We start from the raw sequence: 18643 nt of genomic DNA, 5'->3' as shown, positions 1-18643 counted from the left end.
TAAGAGGCTCCCTTCACTTTATTTCATAGAGAGATAGGTTGTTTCTGAATATTATCTGTATTAACTATTTTAAGATTTATATGTAAGCTGTTGGTTAGATAATTGCAAGTTCAGTTCATTTTGGTTACCATGTGGCCTTAAAAATAGGTTGCCCTCAACAATTAATAGCTATTATTTTTATAGCAATTACTAATACAAACCAGTGATTCTTAAATCTGAGAACTCATTAAAATTACCTGGAGAGTTTGAGAGAGTAAGAAAATGAGAGAAAGTGATTATGAATATTATATGATATCTGGACACCATTTCAGAGCACTTAAATTATATCCTCAAGTGTGGGGAATTTCAAAATGTTTTAATATTTCCTCCAGGTCCTTCTAATGTGCCTCCAGAGTTGAAGACCCTTGATCTAGATACTTGTATCAAGCTTTATCAAATGTGTATTACTTTACAGTTATTGGCTTTACCTTTTGACTTTTTCATTCAAGGTTTGTTCTTACTAGCCCTCACCTGGGAGTTGGAGGAACTTAGTTCTATCTAACTACTTATTCTACACTTTTACCTTAATGGTTTTGTTCTTATCTGGGGCTTTCTCATTTAACCACAATAATTTCTATTAGTTAATATAAGAAGTGGTGTAAGCTATAATAAATATGAAGAAAAATGCATGAAACATTTTTACAGTCTAACAAATATTTTGAAGCAACAACTGGGTAATCATCACTTAGATCCAAAAACAAGACATTGACAATATTTCTAGTGTCCCCTTTGTACTTTCCCAAACTCAATCCCCCCACAACTCCTCAAGACTAATTACCATACAAGCTTTTGTGATAGTCATTTCCTCGATTTTTTCTTTACAATTTTAAAACCTCTATATAAATCCCTAACTAATACAGTTTAGTTTCGCCTATTGAATTTTATTTAAATGGAAATATACTCTATGTATCATTTTGAGTCCTGCTTCTTTTGTTCAATGTTAATTTGTAGGATCCAAGCTCATAAGAATATATAGCTGTAGTGCATTCATTTCCGTATATTATATAATATTTTATTGTATGAATAAATCATAATTTATTTATCATATCGATTTATTTACCGATGTTTGATTGTTTATAGTTTTTGGCTACTTTGAACAATGCTTCTATTTGCACATTTATTTAAAAGCACGTGGAAGTAGAATTATTGGATCATAGATTATGTACGTCATTAACTCTATTAGTTACTATGAAATTTTTTCCAAAGTAGTTGTATCAGTTTCTACTCCTACCAGCAATGTTTCACTTATTTTGTGTCTAGTTTTTGGTTTGTTTGGGCAGTATTTTTGAAAACTTACTTAATAAATTCTATACTGAACCTTTTGTTTTTTGTAAAGGAACATGAATGTAAATTGACTCAGGAAATTCTAGAATTGATTGACAGAGAAGTTGACCTTATGATGAGAGGAGTCAAGCATCATAACCTTGAAGGACTCAGAAAAAGAATTGCAACACTCTTTTTTCATTATATCAAAACACCTTTGTTTAATCCTGAAGTTGCAAGGCACCTTAAGGTACTCTTCTTTATATTCCTTTCTCAAAATCTTGAGATGTCATGCAGTAAATTGAAGTACATTCAGGTTTTTCTAACACTTTAATGGAGAATCCATGTGGAAGAAATTCATATGGATGAAACTGTCTTTGAATGAATATTTTTATGTTGATAAACTAAACTTTTTCATTTAACTTCTCTGTCTGTTTCCTACCTTTAATTCTTTCCTAAGCTCTGAACAATATTTCCATTGAATATCACACTAGTTGAATCATCATGTTTTTTCATGTCTTCATACTTTTGTATGTACTTTTCCTTCCACTTGGAAAGCTCTTCCTCCTTTTCAGCCAGCCAGTTCCTATTCAGTGTTTAAGACTCAATTCACATGTCCTCTACTTCATGACACCTCAGGGAGAGTTGAACTCTTCATTCTCTGAGTTTGGTCCTCTTGTAATACGTATCACTTAGTTATAATTATTACTGAATAAATCCATATAGATAAACAGAGAGATTCCGAATGTAATATGTATTCAAATTAAGCTACCTTCTTCAACTCCAACATACTTAGGTTTCTGTAGAGATTTTGCTCCTTAAAATCAAGATAAGTGCCTCATTGCCTTCTTACCATGCAAAATTATTGAAAACTTTTTAGTAGAGTCTCTGGGGCCTATTAAACATTTCTAAAGAGTGCTTTATTCCAATGATTGCTTTTTAAATTATAATTCATTTAGCTTTTTTTTTTTGTATGTTATATGGTGAGGTCCTATTTCATTTTTTTTCCATGTGAGTATTCCATTATTGCAGCACCATTTGTTGAATTTGTTTGTTTTGTGGGAAGTGCAAGGACTGGGAATCGAACCCGGTCTACTGCATGGCAGGTGAGAATTCTCATTTAGTTTTTTTTTTGATGTAAAATCTCAATATTTAGTCAGAATCTTTAGAAAAATTTAAATTGTTTAAATTTTACATATTTTCTTTTAAATTGAATATTTAAAGATTAGTTTTATTTAAAAAAAAATCAAAAACTAGCAAAAGCCTAATTCAAAAATTTCCCTTTATATTATTTCTTATTCAACTCAGCATTTTATTTGTCCAAGCAATCTTCTATTCCTTCTCTGTGGACTTATTCATTCTTTACATGTTTGCAGTAATATAATAGAATTTTACATTCAAACATTTTCACATAGTACTGTACACTCTTTAAATTTGTATTTAGTAAAATTCACTCTTTGATGTTTAGTTCTGTTAGTTTTCACAAATGCAGAGTCCTGTAACCAACCAACACAATTAAGTTAAGAAGTCTTATCACTAATGCAAATTCCCCTCATACTGCCACTTTGTATTCAAGGCTTTTCCTGACTTCTCAATGCCTGGCAACCACTGATATGCATTTTGTTTCTGCAGTTTTCCCCTTTCCAGAATATCAAATGAATGTAATCATACTATATGTAAACTTTGGAGTCTGACTTCTTTCACTAATATATTGTATTTGAGATTTATCCATATTTCTGAGTCTATTAATAGTTTGTGGTTATTGCTGAGTCATATTCTCTTGTCTGGGTGTACCACAATTTGTTTATCCACTCACTAGTTGTATGATGTTTGCGTTGTTCACAGTTTTGGGTTATTATAAATAAACTCACTACCGGCATTTGATTATAAATTTTTGTGTTAGCATAACTTTTATTTCTTTTGGTTAAATATCAGGAAGTAGGATTTCTGAGTCATATGGCAAGTGTATGTTTACCATTATAAGAGACTGCCAAACTGTTTTCCAAACTGGCTGTACTGTGTGTTATGCCCACTGCAGTGTATGAGAGTTCTAGTTGCTCTGAATCCTTGTCAGCACTTGATATTTTATTTTTTATTGTAATTTTGGAAATTCTAAAAGATGTGTAGTGTTATTTTTATTTTATTTATATGCCATATCCATATCCAGCCAACATAACTCTCCCTTCCCCCTTTCATTATGGTTTTAATTTGCATTTTCCAAATGATCAATAATACTGAGCATCTTTTCATGCACTTATTTGCCATCTATATATCTTTTTTAATGAAGTGTCTGTGACTATCATTTTTTGTTGTTGGGTTGCTTTTTTATAATTGAATTTTGAGAGTTCTTAATATATTCTGCAGAGAAATACTTTGTCATTGATATGATTTTCAAATATTTCATATCAGTCTGTGGCCTACCTTTTCATTCTCTTAATAATATCTTTAACAGAGTAGATTTTTTTATTTTAATGAAATCTAATTTTAAAAATGGATCATGCTTTTGGTTTTGTGTCTAAGAAATCTTTGCCTTACCAAGGTACACTAGGATTTTCTTCTAGAAGTTTTATCAGTTTTGACTTTTTAAACAGCTTTATTGAGAAATAATTCACATACCATACAATTTACCCATAAATTCACCCATTTAGTGTAAAATTCAATGATTTCTAATATATTCACAGGTCTCTTTCACAGAATACATTACAAACATCACCATAGTCAATTTTAGAACATTTTCATTATCTCAAAAAGAAACCTGGTTCCTTTTAGCTTTCACTGCCCCATCACTGCAACCCTCCATCCTTAAGTAACCAATTTTACTTTACGTGTCCATGGATTTTCCTAGTTTTGACTTCATGCAAGCTGTCTTTTGTGACTGGCTTCTTTCACTTAGCATACTATTTTCAAGGTTCATCCATGTGATAGCATGTATCAATACTTCATTTCTTTTTAAAGTTTAATAATATTCCATTATATGGATATATCATAATGCATTTACCCATTTGTTTGTTGATGGACATTTGAGATGTTTTTACCTTCGACCATTATGAGTAATGCTGCTCTAAACATTCATGTATAAGTTTTTTGTGGACATGTTTTCATTTCTCTTGTTATATACCTAGCAGTGGAATTGCTGGGTCATATGGTAACTCTACATTTGATTGGGAGAATGAACAGACTATTTTCTAAAGCAATTGAACCGTTTCACATCCATACCAGCAGTGTAAGAGGATTTCAGTTCTTCTACTTCTCCAACACTTATTGTCTGACTTATATTTGATCCATCCTAATGGGTGTGAAGTATGTCTGATAGTGGTTTTGATTTGCATTTCCCTGATGACCAGTGATGACAATATTTTTGAAATGTACATTTTGGCCATTTATCTATCTTCCTTGGAGAAATATATATTCAGATCTGTGTTAGGGTTCTCTAGAGAACCAAAACCAACAAGAGATATCTGAAAATATGAGATTTATAAAGGTGTCTCACACAACTGTGGGAATAGAAGAGTCCAAAATCCACAGGACACACTGTGAAGCTGGTGACTCCAATGAAGGGCTGGATGAACTCCACAGCAGAGGCTCACTGGCTGAAGAAGCAGTGAAAGAGTATCTTCTTTCTTAAAGTCCTTCAGGTGATTGAATTATCTCATTGTGGGAGACAGGCCTTAGTTGATCACAGATGTAATCAACCACAGGTGCAATCAACTGACTGATGATTTAATCAACCGGCCGCAAAATATCCTTACAGCAAGAGGCAGGCCAGTGCTTGCTTGCCCACCCAGCCACTGGGCATAATCATGTGGCCAAGTTGACACCAGGACCTAACCATCACAGTCCAGCCCTTGTCAACTTGGCAGCTATATACATCATCTTGAAACAGGCTTAATTTCCAAATAGAACAGTAACAGACATATGTTTTACCTAACAATACTCAACTTTCTGCATACAACCAGAAACTCTCTACATCTCTCCAGAATTGGGTGCAATTCCTTAGGTAACTTCACTCCTAAATTTCATATCCTATGACTCAAATGCTGTAACATGAACAATACAACTTATGTCATATGATAAGAAGAAAGCAAGATATGTGCTTATATACAAATGCAAACATTCTCATAGAAAAACAGGGAGGAAGTATTCTTACCATCACAGTCCTCATTTCTGTAACTGGTCACATGGTCACAGTTCATATTTATCACTACCTTCTTCTACCCATTCCATGTTCCCTTTACCCTTAGCAAGTACTTCAGCTGATTGTGGCTCTTTGCTGGGTAGAGTGACCCAAACTTTCATTCCTGAAGTTTCTGGGCCATTGGTAGTCCTGCCTGCATTGGGTTGTTGTAGTTTCCATTGACTTTATTATTTATTTTTATTTTATCATTTTCTCTTCCATTGACTTTAATTATAGGGCAAAGTAGTAGTAAGAGATGCCCTAGGGAATCTCCTGTATTCCAGGATAACTCTTCTTTACCTCCATGGTGTAGTTTCAGTCCTATTTCCCCTTGATAGTCAGGATTAATCACCCCAAATAGAATAGTAATCCTCTTTCATGCCTGTTGATTCAGTGGCATGAGATGCCCAGAGTGGCCAGGTGGCAGTCTTAATTTCCAGATCAATAGAATCATTGTTGTATCTCCTGGAAGGAGCACTCCTCCTTTTGGGATTAAGACCTGTAGACCAGTAGAGCTTAAGGTTTCAGAGACAGGCAGCAAAAATCTTTCTAGTCTATCATTAGGGGTCATAGTGAGTGATGCCCATCCCCTTTCCACCCCTTGATTTCTGGACCCATGAATCCTGGCTGTGGAAGAAACAACACCATAGAGTAGATGCTGATTTAGAGCATACACAGCCTATTGGAGAACACTGCCCCTGCCCTACAAAGTAATACCACCTAGTTGGCACTGTAATTAGGCCTATAGACGGCTATTCTGCCATTCTGTCAACCCAACTGCCTCTGGATGATGGGGAACATGGTAAGACAGAGAATTTCATGAGCATGTGCCCATTCCCACACTTTATTTGCTGTGAAGTAGGCTCCTTGATCAGAAACAATTCAGTTGGAATATGATGACAGTGGAAAAGACATTCTGTAAGTCCATGTATGGTAGTTTTTGCAGAAGCACTGCATGCAGGGAATGCAAACCCATATCTGGAGTATGTGGCTACTGCAGTTAGAACAAATTGCTATACCTTCCATGATGGGAGTGGTCCAATGTAATCCACCTGCCACCAGGCAGCAGGCTGATCACCTTGGACAATGGTGCCATACCATTGGACATTCAGCAGTGGCTGTAGCCAGGTGAATGGAAGTCCATGTTGCTGTGTCCATGCATAACTTCCATCCCTACCACCATGCCCACTTTGTTCATAAGCCCATTGAACAATGGCAGGAGCAGCTAAAAAAAGAGGATATCTTGAATCCACAAGACGGGTCATCTTATCCACTTGATTATTAAAACCTTCCTCTGCTGAACTCAGCCTCTGGTGAACATTCACATGGGACATAAATATCTACAAGTTCTTTGCCTACTCAGAAAGTTCTATCCACTCGGAAAGGTCTATCCACCTCTATCCCGAGATATTTTTGTCACCAATTTTCCAATCCTGCTCCTTCCAAGTGCCTGACCATCCAGCTAAACAATTAGCAATGGCTCATGAGTCAGTATACAAATGCACCTTTGGCCAGTTCTCCTTCCAAAGAAAATGAACACCCAGGTGTATGCTCAAAGTTTTGCACACTGGGAGGATTTCCCCTCACCACTGTTCCTTAAGGACTTCCCAGAATGAGTTGTAGTGCTGCAGCTGACCACTTTCAGTCCCTGCATATCGTGAAGGATCATCTGTAAACCAGATCTGAGTTTTCTCTTCCTCAGTCAAATGACTGTAAGGAACTCCCCAAGAGGCCATACCTCTGGGCTGGGAAAGAGAAGGTAATGTGGAAGGAGAGGTGGCCATGGGCATTTGGGCCATTTCCTCATGTAACTTACTTGTGCCTTCAGGACCTGCTTGAGTCCTATTTCTAATATACCATTTCCATTTATGATGGAGTGCTGCTGAGCACATCCAACTTTATGGCTTGGTGGGTCAGACAACACCCAGCACATGATAGGCAACTCAGTTTTTGTGTAACTTGGTGGCCCATGTTTAAGTGTTCAGTCTCTGCTAAGGCCCAGTAGTAAGCTAAAAGCTATTTCTCAAAAGGAGAATAGTTATCTGCAGTAGATGGTAAGGCTTTATTCTAAAATCCTAAGGGTCTGCATTGTGATTTTCCTATAGGAGCCAAAGTCTCCAGACAGCATCTTTATTTGCCACTGCCACTTCCAGCACCATTGGATCTGCTGGATCATGTGGTCCAAATGGCAGAGCAGCTTGTACAGCAGCATGGACCTGTTGCAGAGCATCCTCTTATTCCAGTTCTCACTCAAAACTATCAGCTCTTCTGGTCACTTGGTAAATGGGCCAGAGTAGCACACCCAAATGAGGAATATGTTATCTCCAAAATCCAAAGAGGCCAAATAGACATTGTGTCTCTTTTTTGGTCATAGGAGGAGCCAGATGCAACAACTTATTCTTTGACCTTTAGAAGGGATATCTCGACATGCCCCATACCACTGGACACCTAGAAATTTCACTGAGGTGGAAGACCCCTGTATTTTTGTTGGATTTATCTCCTATCCTCTGACCTGCAAATGCCTTACCAATAAGTCTAGGTACTTGCTACTTCTTGCTCACTAGTCCTATTTAGCATGATGTCAGCAATATTATGGGCCAGTATGATGTTTGTAGGAGGGAGAAATGATCAAGGTCCCCGCAGACAAGATTATCAGGAGTTGATATATCCTTGAGGCAGGACAATGAAGACATAATGTCAGCCTTGCCAGCTGAATGCAAACTGTTTCTGGTGGTCCTTACTGGCAACTATTGAGAAAAAAAAGCATTTGCCAGATCAAAAGCTGTATACCAGGTACTAGGCGATGTGTTGATTTGCTCAAACAATGATACCACATCTGGAACAGCAGCTGCAATTGAAGTCACCACCTGGTTAAGTTTATGATAATCCACTGTCATCCTCCAAGTTCCATCTGTTTTCTGCATAGGCCAAACAGGAGAGTTGAATGGGGATGTGGTGGGAATCACCACTCATACATCCTTCAAGACCTTAAGAGTGGTACTAATCTCTGCAGTCCTTCCAGGAATACAGTATTGCTTCTGATTCACTATTTTGCTAGGTAGGTGGAGTTCTAGTGGCTGCCACCTGGTGTTTCCTACCATAATAACCCTCACTTCATGAGTCAGAGAGCCAATGTGGGGATTCTGCCAGTTGCTGAATATATGGATCCAATTATGCAGTATGGAACTGGGGAAATGACCACAGAAGGGTCCGGGGACCCACTGGACCCACTGTGAGACAGGTCTGAGCTAAAACTCCATTGATTACCTGATCTCCATAAGCCCCTACTCTGACTTGTAGACCAGAGTGATGTTTTGGGTCTCCTGGAATTAGTGTCACTTCTGAGCAAATGTCTGATAATCCCAAAAATACAGATCATTTCCTTTTCCTCAGTGCACACTGTCCCTGGGGGAGGCTGGGAGGAACGTTAACAGTATAACTTGTGGGCAGTGTAAAAGGGTACTTCCCCAAGTATACCTGACCCTCCCCTCATTCTAGGGGTTCTGGGTCTGTAATCTGTCTCAAGTCTGGGAATTGATTAAGGGGTCATGACTCTCTGTTTTTGTAATTCAAATTAGACTTTGTTCACTTGATCTAGAATTCTTCTGCTTATAATTCTCAAACAAGAATTTAGTAGACTGTCCGTCTATTTTACTTCTATGTACCCATGATTATTAGCCAATGCCACAAATCTCTGCAAGCTAGATTATTTTGACTGCTGCTTTGAGTCTGCTGTCCATTATGGTGGCCACACCCACCTTGTCTGGTGACTAACTATTGCCACATCATTTCTGCCAACATGGGATCTAATCATCCCCATTGTGTTTAAGGATTCCAGCTCAGTGACAGAAGTTCCCACAGTAATAACTGGCCTACAGAGAAGAGCAACTACAGAGTTCTTCAGAGATGATGGAGGCAGTCTCACAAATTTATTTCTCAAGGTTCTGGTGAAAGGTGTGTCCTCTGAACATTCCTGGTGTGTGTGAGCAGGTCTTCTATGATAAATCTATTCTAACATTCCCATCTCTCTAAGCCCCTCGATCCCTTCATTTACATTATCCAGGGCAGTTCTGACATTTTGACCTCAAGAAATGTTGGCCACCTTTGGATCCATGTTTCAGCCAACCATCCAAACAAACTGTTGATGCCCTTTCTAACTCCTCAAGCAACAACACTGAATGCAGAATCTCTGTTTTGTGGGCCTATATCAATAAATTCAACTGATCCAACATAATATTTCTTCCACCATTATCCTACATACTTAATATCCATTCCCACATATATTCCCCTGATTTCTGTCTATATAGATTAGAAAACTCATGCAGTTCTTCTGGAGTATTGCATACCTCCTCATGGGTCACACTTTGTACTTCACTTTTGGGGGCTGTTGGGCTTTAGTTATAGGTCTTGAAGAAAAGAGGGGGTGTTGAGGGTGGATCATGAAAAGAAATAGAAGTGTCTTTCAAGCTAATTACCTCAGGGCAGTCCATTGCAGGTTCATCTGGTGAAATAGGATTAGTTGCTCCAGACAGGAATGAGGGCTGTTTCCCCAGGTGAGGTAGTTACAGGGTTAGCAGACAATGAACAGTTAATCTCATTAGGTAGAGGTTGGACGGCAAACTCTCTGAGGAGACTGGAGGCTGGGGAAGCTCTTTCCTCAAGGCAGGCTAGAGGTGAGGAAGGGCAGTCCATTACAGATCTATCTGGCAAAGACTTAATAGATTCCAGGGATCCCATCTTCCCCATTGCCATCATTATCAAGCCATATATCACCATCCACGTTTCATGATCTTTTTCTTTTCCAATCAAAGCCTTTACTTTAACAGCAGACACCCTGCAACATTGAGATTTTAGTTTATGTTGTAAACCTGCTACTTGCACAATGAGGCTTTGTATGTGGTTTTCAGAGATCTCAAGACTGACATCATAGGAAATAAGATTTTCTTTCAGTGCACACATGGAGACCTTTACATTTTTCATACAGTGCTGAAATTTCAAATTTGAAGCCTTCAGCTCATCCCTTTCCCTCATCCCTGTATTCCATGTATCTAACAACAACCAACCAACATCATTATTCCTATTAATTCCACAAAGCTCCGTAAAGGTGTCAAAAACATTATCACCCAGATCCTTGCATCATATAAGCATAGAATTATCAGAATCTAGTGGGATTATTTTGAGTATCTCTTTTGCCAACACATCCCATGGACTATTAGTGCCATGTTGATTACTGGAAACAGTCATTAATGCCTCTGAATCTAGTTAGAGTAGAAAACCTATTGTAAAAACCCATTTTTAGGATTCTATTTCTCAAAAACCACTCCTGGGGCGGGCCGCGGTGGCTCAGCGGGCAAAGTGCTTGCCTGCTATGCCGGAGGACCTCGGTTGGATTCCCGGCCCCAGCCCATGTAACAAAAAACGGAAAAACAAAATACAATAAAACAAGAAAATGTTTAAAGATGTTTCCCTTTCTTCCTTCCTTCCTTCCTTCTATCCTTCCTTCCTTCTCTCTGTCTTTCCTTTAAAAAAAAAAAAAAAAAAAAAAAACCACTCCTGATGCCAAGCTATATTAGCCAGGGTTCTCTAGAGAAACAGAACCAACAAAAGAGATCTGTAAATATGAGATTTATAAAGGTGTCTCATGAATTGTGGGAATGGAATAGTCTAAAATCAGCAGAGCAGGCTGTGAAGCTGGTGGCTCCGATGAAGGGTCTGGATGAACTCCATAGGAGAGGCTCACTGTCTGAAGAAGCAGTGAGAGTCTCTTCTCTCTTAAAGTCCTCTGACTGATTGGATTATTTCATTATGGGAGGTACACCTTAGTTGGTCTCAGATGTATAAACCCCAGATACAGTCAACTGACATGATTTATTCAGCCAGCCATGAAATATCCCTGCAGCAACAGTCTGGCCAATGTTTGCCTGACCAGATATAATCATTTGGCTAAGTTGACACCAGAACCTAACCCTCACAAGATCCTTTTCCTGTTTTTTTTTGATTGGGTATTTGCCTTTATTATTGAATTGTAAGAGTTCTTTATATATTCTAAATAAAAGTGGTTTACCAGATATATGATTTGCTAATATTTACCTCTCATTCTCTTTGTTGTCTTTTCATTTTCTTGATGGTGTACTTTGAAGCCCAGAAGTTTTTAATTTTGAAGAAGTCCAATTTACCCATTTTTCTTTCGTTGCGTGCACTTTTGTTGCGATATCTAAGAATACTTTGCCCAATCCAAGGTAGTGAAGATTTACCCCTGTTTTTATCCTAAGAATGGGATATCTTACATTTAGATATTTGATCCATTTTAAGTTAATCTTTATAAATAGTGTGAAATAAGGATCCAATTGCATTCTTTTGCATCCATTTGTCCCAATACTATTCATTCCACATTGAATGTTTTTGGTACACTTGTTGAAAACCAGTTGCCGTTGATGTATGGGTTTATTTCTGGACTCTAATTCTATTCCACTGATCTATATGTCTATCTGTGTGCCAGTACCACTGTCTTGATTATCATTGCTTTGTTTTAAGTTTTGAAATTGGGAAGTTTGAGTTCTCATTCTTTGTTCTTTCAGCTATTCTGAGTTTCTTGCAATTTGATATAAATTTTAGAATCAGCTTGTCCAGTTCTTTAAAAAATCAGATGGGATTCTAATGGACATTGTATTGAATCTGTAGTCATTTTGGGGAGCATTGCCATCTTAACAATGTTAATCTTTCAATCCAATAAACATGTGATGTCTTTTCATTCATTTACCTTAGTTTCTTTCAACAGTTTTGTAGTTTTCAGAATATGTTTTGCATTTCATATGTTAAATTTATTCTTATGCACTCTATTTTTTGATGTTATTATGAATGAATTTTTATCTTAATTTCAATTTCAGATTGCTCTTTTCAAGGTTTAGAACTATAATTGTTTTCTGGATATTAACCTTGTATCCTGAAACCTTGCTGATTTCATTCATAGCTCTAATAGGCTTTTAGTGGATTTCTTAGGATTTTCTATTAACAAAATCATGTCACATGCAAATAGAGATAGTTTTACTTCTTCCTTTCCAATCTGGATATGATTTATTTCATTATCTTGTAAATTGCCCTGGCTAGAACCTCCCCTACAATGTTGAACAGAAATGACAATAGTGGAATCCTTGTCTTCTTCCTCATCATAGGAAGAAAGCATCGAGTCTGTCAGCATTAAGTATGATGTTAGCTGTGGGTTTTTTATAGGTGTCCTATATCTGGTTGAAGTTCTCTTCTATTCCTATTTTGTTGTTGTTGTTGTTGTTAATCATAAAAAGATGTTGGATTTCATTGAGTTTTTTTCTGCATCAATTGAGATGATCATGTGATTTTTGTTTTTTATTATATTTATATGATTTATTGCATTAATTGATTTTTTAGATGTTACACCAACCTTGAATCCCTGAACACATCCAATTTGGTTGTGGTATATAATTGTTTTACATATCGCTGCATTCTTTTTACTAGTATTTTGTTGAAGATTTCTGCATCCATTTTCATTGAGATATTGGTCTGTACTTGTCTTTCCTTGTAATGTCTTTGGTTTTGGTATCAAAAGTTGAGAACTGTTGCCTCCTCTTATATTTTCTGGAAGGATTTGTGAAGAATTAGTATTAATTCTTTAAATGTATGATGGTAGCAAAGCCATCTGGGCCTAAGCTCTTTGTGGGTAGTTTCTTTATTGCTAGTTCAGTCTCTTCAATTGTTGTAGATATGTTCAGATTGTCTTATTTCTTCTTGAATCAATTTTGGTAGTTTGTGTCCTTCTAGGAATTTGTTTCATCTGTGTTCTCAGTTTGTAGACATGTAGTTGTTCATAGTATTCCTTTATAATCCTTTTTATTTCTGTAGTATTGATAGTGAGGCCCTCTCTTTTATTTCTGATTCTTGTAATTTGGGTCTTACTTTTTTTTGTTCAGGCTAGCAAAAGGTTTGTGAATTTTGTTGCCCTTTTCAAAGTACCAGCATTTGGAATCATTGATCTTTCTCTATTTAAAAAATTTTCTATTTTATAAATCTCTACTTTAATTGCTATTATTTCCTTCCTTTGCTTGTTTCTGGTTTAGTTTTCCCTTCTTTTTTCTGGTGTCTTAAAGTGTAAAGTTAGGTTATGAATTTGAGATCTTTTTTCTCTTTTAATATAGGCATTTACAAATATAACTTACTTTCCAAGCACTGCATTAGCCTCATCAATACTTTTTGTTATGTTGTGGCTTCATTTTCACTATCTCAAAGTAGTTTTTTATTTCCCTTTTGATTTCTTCTTCAACCCATTGCTTATTTAAGAGTATGATATTTAATTTTCACATATTTATGATTTTCCTAAATTTTATCATGTTATTTATTTCTAATATTATTCCATTGTGGTCAGAGAACATACTTTGTACTATTTCTAACTTTTCAAATTTATAAAAATTCATTTTATGGGCTAGCATGTATCTACCCTCAAGAATATTCTGTGTGCATTTGATAAGAATGTATATTCTGCTGTTGCGAAAAATGTTCTATAGATGTTTGTCAGTTCTATTTATTTTATAGTGTTCTTCAAGTCTTCCATTTCCTTGTTGATTATCTGCCTAGTTGTTCTAGTCATTATTGAAAGTAGAGTATTGAAGTCTTCATCTCTGCTTTTGATTAGGTTGTTTAATCCATTCACATTTAATATTATTATCAATATATTTGGATTTACATCTGCCATTTTACTTTTTGTTTTTTATGACTCATGAATTTTTTGTTCTTTTATTTCTCCTTCACTGTTTTCTCTTGCATTAAGTGAATATTTTCTAATATAGCATTTTAATTTCTTTAATGATTTTTTCATCTGAAAGAGAGCAGTGTCTAATTGATTTTCATGAAATTGACAGATGTATTTTTCTGCTTTAATGCCTGAGAGGTAGGAAGATAAAATAATTTATTCAAGATTAAATGTGTTAATCACAGAATAATAATAATAAAACAGAAAAGTTGTTTCTTCTTTCCTTCTCATATCCCAAGATCACTTTTCTTTTTCATATAAAAATTGATTACCTTTCAAATTTATATATTGTCTTAATTCCAAATATTATAAATCATGCAATGGCAAAGCTTTTGATGAATATTATCCTTTGGGAAGATGTCCATTTCTTTCTTTATAAAAATCGTTTAAAAACTTTCAAATGTGAAATGCCTTTGTCTCATAGAGGGCAGAAGTATTGATGCATATAAATTACGAAAGATTGTGTTATGTAAGTCTTGATTCAATTTTTCTTGAAAATATTCACCACTCATTTTTCCACGATATTTTAACATATAAATAACCATTGGATTGAGTTTTCTACAGGAGAGTTAAGCCCACCCTCCTCTATATGCAGAATTTCAGGTTTGAAAATTAATCATTGAACCAATACAAATTCATTGTTAAGACAAATGTAATAAGAAGAACACTTGGCTTAATAACTTTTTATTTTATGTGAATCTAGCTATTTCCTGTAGGAATAAATGATGTAGCATTGCATCATACTTTCTGTAGCAATAAGTAATGTAGCATAGCACCAAAGATGTACCATCTAAACTCTTCTTAATAATAAGTACCAAATCACTTGGAGGGTTTTTCTTATTATTATTGCATCCAAAAGCTTCTACCTACTAATTTCTTTTTCCATTCAATTGTCTAGGTGATTTTACCACATTTCTCTAAGGGTTGATGAATAATACAGATATTTAATATTTTTAGCAGGATAAATCAATACTGCTTGAAACTTAAATTCTGTGTAGAATAGGAAGTTAAAGGAAAATATCTTAAAAATTTCACAACTTTTTTTTTTTATCTCATTCTATGATCACTGGGCTCTGAGTTCTTCTATTGGTTAGTGATTGACCAGTCTTTTATATTTTTCTATGTTTTTGCTGCTTAGGTCCCTCAAGACCCATTGAAGTTTTATAAAAAGATTTACTTTTGCCATGGTTGCCAGCTCTATTTGCCTTCTACAGAGTTTTCTGTGTCATCCACCTCACACCGCATATACCGCTGTCGCCACTGCGTTAGCCTTGATAACGAGGCTCGACAACGGGAATCGTTTTTGAAGTACAAATGTTTACTCCAACGGCTATACTTATCAGAAACTGATTATGAAGATGATTCAAAAATTGCTTTCCTGATGCAGGTATGATCAGTAAAGGGTGGTGATCACGGGTGAAATTTGTTTCTATCAAGGTATGACTTCAGGTGCTGTTAAGTATGTTCTTCCACAGGAAACAGCACCCGTGATTTCCTAATGTGGACAGTGATTCCATTTCTGAGTTATATGTCAAGATATGCTCTCAGTAATTAAGCACTGTGCTAAGCACTGGGGATACCCTGGTGAATGAGACTTATGGCTTAGAAAAGATTTTATTTTTCCTCAAGATTTCCTTATCTTTTAAAAGATAAAAATACTTCAAGTTCCTATAATAGCAATACATGCAGTTTATAAAGTGAAGCTTGGGGCACTATGTAAGCATTAAATAGGAGAGATAAGTGGAATCCAAGGGCCAGAAAAAGCTTCCTTGAGGAGGTGACCTATAAGATGAGATCCAAAGAATGAACAGATGTTAATCTGGTGACCCTGCTGATAAAAAAATTACAGGTAGCAGGAAAAGCGTGCAGGACAATCCAGAGGCTGAAGTGGTATCATGCTGTTGCAGCAGAGAGGATATACGGTTTGGGCACCTGTTTTTTAGATTGGAGAGCTAAAAAGTATTTAATGCTATTGAAAAAGGTCCAGTGCAGAGGGAGACGTTGAAGACATTGGTACAGGTTGTTGGAGGCAGGAAAGCATATCCTGGCTTGGCCACTGAACACCTATGTCTTTGAGCAAGCAACTTAATTTCTGTGTACCTCAATCTCCTTACCTGCAAAGTAGGGATATTAATAGTATTTACTCATAGGGAAGTTATGAGGACTAAATTACTTAATAGGTATAAGATAGAGCAGTGCCTATATAAGATTGTTTAAATTAAATAAATTCATGACCGAATAATAGAGAATGTGATCCAGAACATAGGGTTATGATTGGTCTTTGATAGGATAAGGATCACTTCCTGTTTTCAAATAAAGGAAAAAATGATAAAATAGTACCCTACTAGGACTGTTGGCATCTGTGGGATTCTGTTTCCATCTTTGGAAGAAAAAATGGAGGTGGTAATTAAGAGGAATATAGAATATTTAGGAATGAAATGGCAGTCGTTGCAGAGAGTGGGAAAATAAGGTGCAAATGGAGGAATCATCAGGCACATTTGAGGACCCAATTCAGATTGGTGACATAACATTTTTTTTTGTATTTCCATATATTTTTAAATTTTTTAATTGGTATATAATATATGAACATACCATGTAATCCTCCAAAGTGTACAATCAATAATTCACAGTATCAACATATAGCTATATATTTATCATCACAATTGACTTTTTCTTTTTTGTGAAAAATAACTGTATTAGTTTGTAAGCTGCTGGAAGGCTATATACCAAAATGAGAAATGGCTTTTATAAAAGGGAATTTATGGGTGCAAGGGTAGATGAGTGGTAGAATTCTCACTTGCCATGTGGGAGCCCCTGGTTTGATTCCCGACCCATGCCCTTCCCCCAAAAAACAAAACAAACTAGCAAAGAAAAAAAGAACAAAAAAGAAATAAAAATTCAACAAATGGTGCTGCAATAAGGGGATACTCACATGGAAAAAGAGTGAAATGTGACCTCCGCCATACAGCTATACAAAAAAGGTGGGGGAGGGGGTTAAGTAATAAGTTTACAGTTCTAAGGAAATGAATGTGTCCAAATTCAGGCACCAACAAGAGGTTTCCTTCACTCAAGAAAGGCCGATGGATCAGGAACACCTCTGTCAGCTGGAAAGTCATGTGACTAGCATAGGCTGATCAATTTCTCTTGGGCTCCGTTGCTTTCTATGTCTGTCCACTTGGGGGCTCCTCACTTTGCTTCTCTGGGGCTGGCTGTCATCTCTTGGCTTCCCTTGGCTCTCTCTAGGTTCTGACTTGCTTAACATCTCATGTTGATGTCTCCGGGTCTCCAAGCATTTCCAAACATCCATGTCTCTGTTCTTCACACATCTACATCTGTGTCAACTCTGCTATGAAGTTTCTGTCAGCTCTGAGGCTTCTGCCATTTCTTTAGGCTCTCTGTTTCTGTCTTCTCTCCAAAATGTTTCCTCTTTTAAAAGATTCCAGTAAGCTAATCAAGACACCTGGAGTGGGTAGAGTCATATCTCCATCCAATCAAACTTAATACCCACAATTGGGCAAGTCTCATCTCCGTGGAGATAATCTAATCAATAGATTTTAACGTACATTATTGAATTAGGATTAAAAGAAACAGCTGCCTCCATAAAATTGAATCAGGATTAAAACATTGTTTTTTGGGGTATGTATGTAATAGATTTAAACCGACACAATGACATATATACAAAGAAGCAATACATTTCAAAGCACATTGCAACAATTAATTGTAGAACAGATTTGAAGTCTGAAATGGGTTACAATTCCAAAATTTTTGGTTTTTACTTCTAGTTGCTCTAAGATGCTGGAGACCAAAAGAAATACCAATATAATGATTTACCAATCATACTCATTTGTTAAATCCTACCTTCTCTATATAACTCCACCATTACCTTCATCTTTCTCCCACTCATTAGGGGTATTTGGGCTGTGCCCATTCTAACTTTTTCATGTTAGAAGGGGCTGTTGATAATATGGGATAGGGGGATAGAACTAGTTAACATTATGGAGAATTTGGTCCCTCTGCCTTTCAGGACTTATCTTGCTAAGGAACCATCTAGAGGTTGTAAGTTTCTGGAAAGTTACCCTAGTACATGGAACCTATGTAGAATCTTGTATAATACCCTAGGTGCTCTTTTGATTTGGCAGGAATGGTTTTGGTTGGGATTTGGCAAACAATGATAGGTAGCAGTGTCTAACTGAAGCTTGCATATGAGTGACCTCCAGAGTAGCCTCTTGATTCTGTTAGAACTCTTTCAGCCCCTGATACCTTATTTGTTACACTTCTTTTCCCTATTTTGGTCAGGATGGCATTGTTGATCCCATGGTGCCAGGGCCAGGCTCATGGATCTCATGTCCCACGTGGTGGTGGTGGTAGGGCACAATGATTTCACTTGC

The 18643-nt window shown here is 36.4% G+C and overlaps 1 protein-coding gene across 3 annotated transcripts in view; it reads left to right on the top strand.

Annotated features, from left to right (window-relative positions):
* Positions 1-18643, top strand: part of IQUB (IQ motif and ubiquitin domain containing) — a 135568-nt gene that overhangs the window by 105562 nt on the left and 11363 nt on the right. For all 3 annotated transcript variants that reach the window (XM_077120413.1, XM_077120499.1, XM_077120341.1), the window contains 2 exons: positions 1376-1552; positions 15394-15642. In XM_077120413.1, coding sequence (XP_076976528.1) covers positions 1376-1552; positions 15394-15642 — 426 coding nt within the window. The remainder of the gene's footprint in view (positions 1-1375; positions 1553-15393; positions 15643-18643) is intronic.

Source organism: Tamandua tetradactyla, chromosome 1, assembly GCF_023851605.1.
Source record: "Tamandua tetradactyla isolate mTamTet1 chromosome 1, mTamTet1.pri, whole genome shotgun sequence".
NCBI classification, from domain to species: domain Eukaryota; kingdom Metazoa; phylum Chordata; class Mammalia; order Pilosa; family Myrmecophagidae; genus Tamandua; species Tamandua tetradactyla.
The sequence above is the reverse complement of the archived record's forward strand: the minus strand, read 5'-3'. Positions and strand labels throughout refer to the sequence as shown.